This window comes from Heterodontus francisci, chromosome 37 (genome assembly GCF_036365525.1).
Source record: "Heterodontus francisci isolate sHetFra1 chromosome 37, sHetFra1.hap1, whole genome shotgun sequence".
In the NCBI taxonomy this organism is placed as follows: domain Eukaryota; kingdom Metazoa; phylum Chordata; class Chondrichthyes; order Heterodontiformes; family Heterodontidae; genus Heterodontus; species Heterodontus francisci.
The window spans coordinates 1,115,714-1,122,533 of record NC_090407.1 but is presented as its reverse complement, the minus strand read 5'-3'; the positions used below and the strand labels follow the sequence as shown (position 1 = coordinate 1,122,533).

Below are 6,820 nucleotides of genomic sequence, written 5' to 3'. Positions count from 1 at the left end.
TACCCGCCCGGACTCCGCTGAGATTGTCACTCCGAGTCTGACCTTTGGCCGTGGCTAACTTTTACTGAGTAGGCGAGCACAGAGCATGTGCGGGGAAGTAATCCTTTCCCCAGAGACAGGGTGTGAGTGTGTGAGAGAGAGATAGAGAGCTACACAGAGATAGAGAGAGAGAGATAGAGAGCTACACAGAGATACAGAGAGCTACACAGAAAGAGATAGCTACAGAGAGAGAGACAGAGAGCTACACAGAGATACAGAGAGGGAGATAGAGAGCTACACAGAGATACAGAGAGAGAGATAAAGAGCTACACAGAGATAGAGAGAGATAGAGAGATACACAGAGATAGACAGAGAGAGATAGAGAGCTACACAGAGATACAGAGAGATAGAGAGCTACACAGAGATACAGAGAGAGAGATAGAGAGCTACACAGAGGTACAGAGAGCTACACAGAAAGAGATAGAGAGCTACACAGAAAGAGATAGAGAGCTACACAGAGATACAGAGAGATAGAGAGCTACACAGAGATACAGAGAGAGAGAGAGAGAGCTACACAGAGGTACAGAGAGCTACACAGAAAGAGATAGAGAGCTACAGAGAGAGAGATAAAGAGCTACGCAGATACAGAGATAGAGAGAGAGCTACACAGAGCTACAGAGAGAGAGCTACACAGAGAGAGAGAGAAAGCTACACAGAGCTACAGAGAGAGAGAGCTACACAGAGAGAGAGAGAAAGCTACACAGAGATATATATATAGAGAGAGAGAGCCACAGAGAGAGATAGAGAGCTACAGAGAGAGAGCTACAGAGAGAGAGATAGAGAGCTACACAGAGATACAGAGCGAGAGAGAGCAACAGAGAGAGAGAGAGCTGCACACAGAGATAGAGAGAGCTACACAGAGAACAAAGAGCAAAGAACAGTACAGCACAGGAACAGGCCATTCGGCCCTCCAAGCCTGCGCCGATCTTGATGCCTGCCTAAACTAAAACCTTCTGCACTTCCGGGGTCCGTATCCCTCTATTCCCATCCTATTCATGTATTTGTCAAGATGCCTCTTAAACATCTCTATGGTACCTGCTTCCACCACCTCCCCCGGCAACAAGTTCCAGGCACTCACCACCCTCTGTGTAAAGAACTTGCCCCGCACATCCCCTCTAAACTTTGCCCCTCTCACCTTAAACCTATGTCCCCTAGTAACTGACTTTTCCACCCTGGGAAAAAGCTTCTGACTATCCACTCTGTCCATGCCGCTCATAACTTTGTAAACCTCTATCATGTCACCCCTCCACCTCCGTCGTTCCAGTGAAAACAATCCGAGTTTATCCAACCTCTCCTCATAGCTAATGCCCTCCAGACCAGGCAACATCCTGGTAAACCTCTTCTGTACCCTCTCCAAAGCCACAATGTCCTCCTGGTAGTCTGGCGACCAGAATTGCACACAATATTCTAAGTGTGGCCTAACTAAAGTTCTGTACAGCTGCAGCATGACTTGCCTATTTTTATACTCTATGCCCCGACCGATGAAGGCAAGCATGCCGTATGCCTTCTTGACTACCTTATCCACCTGCGTTGCCACTTTCAGTGACCTGTGGACCTGTACGCCCAGATCTCTCTGCCTGTCAATACTCCTAAGGGTTCTGCCATTTACTGTATACTTCCCACCTGCATTAGACCTTCCAAAATGCATTACCTCACATTTGTCCAAATTAAACTCCATCTGCCATTTCTCCGCCCAAGTCTCCAACCGATCTATATCCTGCTGTATCCTCTGACAATTCTCATCACTGTCCGCAACTCCATCAACCTTTGTGTCGTCCGCAAACTTACTAATCAGACCAGCTACATTTTCCTCCAAATCATTTATATATATATATATATATACTACAAACAGCAGAGGTCCCAGCATTGATCCCTGTGGAACACCACTAGTCACATCCCTCCATTCAGAAAAGCACCCTTCCACTGCTAACTTCTGTCTTCTATGACTGAGCCAGTTCTGTATCCATCTTGCCAGCTCCCCTCTGATCCCATGTGACTTCACCTTTTGTATAAGTCTGCCATGAGGGACCTTGTCAAAGGCTTTACTGAAGTCCATATAGATAACATCCACTGCCCTTCCTTCATCAATCATCTTTGTCACTTCCTCAAAAAACTCAATCAAATTAGTGAGACACGACCTCCCCTTCACAAAACCATGCTGCCTCTCGCTAATAAATCCATTTGTTTCCAAATGGGAGTAAATCCTGTCCCGAAGAATCCTCTCTAATAATTTCCCTACCACTGACGTAAGGCTCACCGGCCTATAATTTCCTGAATTATCCTTGCTACCCTTCTTAAACAAAGGAACAACATTGGCTATTCTCCAGTTCTCCAAGGCCCCAGCAATTTCTTCCCTTGCCTCCCTCAGTATTCTGGGTTAGATCCCATCAGGCCCTGGGGACTTATCTACCTTAATGGGCGGCACAGTGGCGCAGTGGTTAGCACCGCAGCCTCACAGCTCCAGGGACCCGGGTTCGATTCCGGGTACTGCCTGTGTGGAGTTTGCAAGTTCTCCCTGTGTCTGCGTGGGTTTTCTCCGGGTGCTCCGGTTTCCTCCCACAAGCCAAAAGACTTGCAGGTTGATAGGTAAATTGGCCATTATAAATTGTCACTAGTATAGGTAGGTGGTAGGGAAATATAGGGACAGGTGGGGATGTTTGGTAGGAATATGGGATTAGTGTAGGATTAGTATAAATGGGTGGTTGATGTTTGGCACAGACTCGGTGGGCCGAAGGGCCTGTTTCAGTGCTGTATCTCTAATCTAATCTAATCTAATCTTAATGCTTTGCTAGACGCCCAACACCTCCTCCTTTTTGATAACGACATGACCGAGACAATCTACACTCCCTTCCCTAGACTCATCATCCACCAAGTCCTTCTCTTTGGTGAATACTGATGCAAAGTACTTATTTAGTACCTCGCCCATTTCCTCTGGCTCCACACATAGATTCCCTTCTCTGTCCTTGAGTGGGCCAACCCTTTTCCTGATTACCCGCTTGCTCTTTATATACGGATAAAAAACCTTGGGATTTTCCTTAATCCTGTTTGCCAATGACTTCTCACAACCCCTTTTAGCCCTCCTGACTCCTTGCTTAAGTTCCTTCCTACTGTCTTTATATTCCTCAAGGGATTCGTCTGTTCCTAGCCTTCCAGCCCTTACAAATGCTTCCTTTTTCTTTTTGACGAGGCTCACAATATCCCGCGTTATCCAAGGTTCCCGAAACTTGCCAAACTTATCCTTCTTCCTCACAGGAACATGCTGGTCCTGGATTCTAATCAACTGACGTTTGAAAGACTCCCACATGTCAAATGTTGATTTACCGTCAAACAGCCGCCCCCAATCTAAATTCTTCAGTTCCTGCCTAATATTGTTATAATTAGCCTTCCCCCAATTTAGCACCTTCACCCGAGGACTACTCTTCTCCTTATCCACAAGTACCTTAAAACTTATGGAATTAAGGTCACTGTTCCTGAAATGCTCCCCTACTGAAACTTCGACCACCTGGCCGGGCTCATTCCCCAATACCAGGTCCAGTACGGCCCCATCCCTAGTTGGACTATCTACGTATTGTTTCAAGAAGCCCTCCTGGATGCTCCTTACAAATTCTGCCCCATCGAAGCCCCTAGCACTAAGTGAGTCCCAGTCAATATAGGGGAAGTTAAAATCACCCACCACTACAACCCTGTTACCTTTACATCTTTCCAAAATCTGTCTACATATCTGCTCCTCTACCTCCCGCTGAGGTACAGAGAGAGAGAGCTACACAGAGAGCTACAGAGAGAGAGAGATAGAGAGAGCGCTACACACAGAGATAGAGAGCTACACACAGAGAGAAATAGAGAGAGAGAAGAGAGAGAGAGCGCTACACACAGAGAGAGAGCGCGACACAGAGAGAGAGAGAGACCTACACACAGATAGAGAGAGAGATAGAGAGCGCTACACACAGAGAGATAGAGAGAGAGAGCTACAGAGAGAGAAAGAGAGAGAGCGCTGAACAGCCCCCCCCTCCCGGATTGAGGCGGTCACTATTGCAGCAGAGCAAGACTCCGGCTCAGTGACGTGTCAATGAGAGCTGGCTCTTTGCGTTTCGCTCTCTGTTTGTATTAAACCTCCAGCAGCTTCGGTTCGCGGCCATCGACAGTGAGACAGAAATTAGTAAACAAAACAACCCCCCAGGGAATTCCTCAGGAGCACAGGAAGGAAGTAGCGTTGAAGTATGTGAGTGATTGAGAAGGCGCATTGAATGTCTACATTGAGCTGTGGCCAGTGTGAAGACAACGTGAATCCCCCGTTCCTGCTGCTTCTCTCTCCGCCTCCACCTCCGGTGCAGCTCCGGTTGCTTGTTTACACTTTGATCGCCGAGGGGAAACACGCCGCCATGTCGGAGGTCTTGCCTTACAACGAGGAAAAGATTGCGCACTATGGCCATGCGGATGAAGTGGGGCAAATCTCCTTCACCTGCCGCCTCCAAGACACCAACAACTTTTTCGGATCTGGGCAGAACAAAAGAGCGCCCAAACTGGGGCAGATCGGGAGAAGCAAACGGGGTGAGTGTTCAATATCTGTAGGATTAAAATAATAATAAACCTTTAGAGCGAGCTCCAGGGTCTGGTGACTTTAAGGATTTTAAATCCAGAAGATTTTGTGTAGATCCTTGGGAATTAAATCGCTAATTCCAATGCAGATATTTAAATAATGCAACAATCTGCGTTATTTTTCTGGAAATAATTGTCGGGGGGGGGGGGGTGGGGGGGGGGAGGGGGGTTATTTCCAACCGTGTATTTTTACTGGCTTGTGGTTTTGCAGGTGTGGAAATCATTTCCAAATGCAGTGCGATTGATAGAGGAGATGTAGCGGGCAATGTGCCGTTTTGCACAACTACTGTTGCTTTGATCCGCTTTATACAATACATTCTGTGAATGTTCATATATTCAAATTCTAAATCCTTCGCAATGCATTTAATGGCTTCGAATGTAGATGTAACCGGAATCTGCTACCCCGTCAGTCCTCTTTCCAGTTATTTTGTTATGCTGCCTGTTTGACTCAGTCTCGATGCACTGATTTCCCTTGCATGCCGATTAGTCACGTAATTAGATTTTTTAAATGAATTGTTTTTCTGCGTTCCAGTTGTCATCGAAGATGACAGAATTGACGACGTGCTGAAAAATATGACAGAGAAGTCCCCTCCGGGTGTTTAAAAAACGCCGAAAGATAGTGTGTCAATCAACAACAAAAATACATTTAAACAAGTCCCACCTTTTCGTTGGCGGAAAAAAAAGCAAGCACTTTGAGACGCAGAACTAACCTTTACTTATAAAAGCTGTGATCCACGTTGCTTAAAAAAAAACTATTGTATCTCACACTTGGAGACAGAATATGAGGGGTGTACCAAGGGGGAAAGGAGGAGTAATGAATGTTAGTATGGAGTGAACCTTTCAATGTCATGTGCAAGGATTGATTGCTCTTGAACTCGCAGCCCCAGTGAAATTGTCTAAAACCGATATGCAGGATGTCTGTAGCAGACTAGCAAGGGTCAAAATGTGCAGCCAGCAATGGAGCAAGAGAATGATGTAGCAAGCACATAAATGTCTATCAATCAAATCTTTGTATTGTATTGCTAGCGGCTACCTTGTTATGAATGGAGCACCTTGTTTACATACTTTATCTTGCAAATACTGTAATTCTGTGCACCTTGGATGTAAAATATTATTTTTATTCTTTATTGCAGTGTTGGGGAATGTTTAAGACAAACATTTTATAGGAATGGAGAAATATTGTTTCTTAATTTAAAACTTCTGTGCAGCTTGATTTTTTTCTTGTTGCGATATAATGCGGCCTGCTGAATTTAAAGTGAAATATTTTCTATATTAGGATTTATAAACAACAGTGTATCCTGTACAGTGCGATCAATAGAATATGTTTTGTTATCGTTATAGTAATATACTTTCTATATTGTATGAAGCATCATCACGACAGTGCCAAATATCTCGAGAACGCCCAAAAAGGCAACCAGTTTCTCTGTGCTCTCTGTGAATGTATCAAGTTACGCTACTTGGCTGCCGTTTTTTATGTTAAAGGACTATTTTCTTTTTTTTTACTGGTGAAGTTATTGCTCTGCATGAAAATGTGTAAAATGCCTGGTGAGGCAGTCTATACATCACTATAGATCTTGTTTGCAACTTTGAATGACAGACCTCAAGATTTTTTTCTGAATTGATTATATATCAGTATTTGTTGCACCTCTCTCCTCTACAGGGCTATTTCCGCAGAGTATTAATAAAAGATAAAAATATCTCTACCGCGTCTCTCGTCATTAAGTTTTCAGAATGTTGCTGTTCTATGTAATCTTGATATGCCGCGCTTCTGGCAATTAGTACATTTTCAATAACAGCGGCCGGATTGTCTAATGACTGATTGATCGTTCGATCCTACGTAGTAATAGACGCGATTGATAGATTTGCCTACAAATTATTATTTTAGATAATTTAAATTGTCTAAAGGAACGGTAATAGAACGCTCTTAGAATAAGACCGTGTATTGCTAACAAATCAGTTTGATTAAAACATCAGGCATATGAAATCTTGTCACAAAAATAATAAGGCTATGAAATATAATCTGTTTACAAAGCAGCACGGGCAGGTTTCCAATATAGTTTACATTTTTCTAACAGTCTGTACAATGGGAGTTTCTCATCTTGTTTGAACCAATTTGTTGTCTTTTGATCTAACCAGTAATTGAATTGTAATTCCAGTTTTTTACATCTTGTCAATCAGAGAAACA

At 44.1% G+C, this 6,820-nt stretch overlaps 1 protein-coding gene across 1 annotated transcript; it reads left to right on the top strand.

Moving 5' to 3' along the window:
* Positions 1 to 4,070: 4,070 nt before the first annotated feature.
* Positions 4,071 to 6,307, top strand: camk2n1b (calcium/calmodulin-dependent protein kinase II inhibitor 1b). The gene is made up of 2 exons (XM_068016746.1): positions 4,071 to 4,587; positions 5,168 to 6,307. Exons 1-2 carry the CDS (start codon positions 4,284 to 4,286, stop codon positions 5,236 to 5,238), a joined length of 375 nt encoding a protein of 124 aa, XP_067872847.1. The 5' UTR covers positions 4,071 to 4,283; the 3' UTR covers positions 5,239 to 6,307.
* Positions 6,308 to 6,820: the final 513 nt, after the last annotated feature.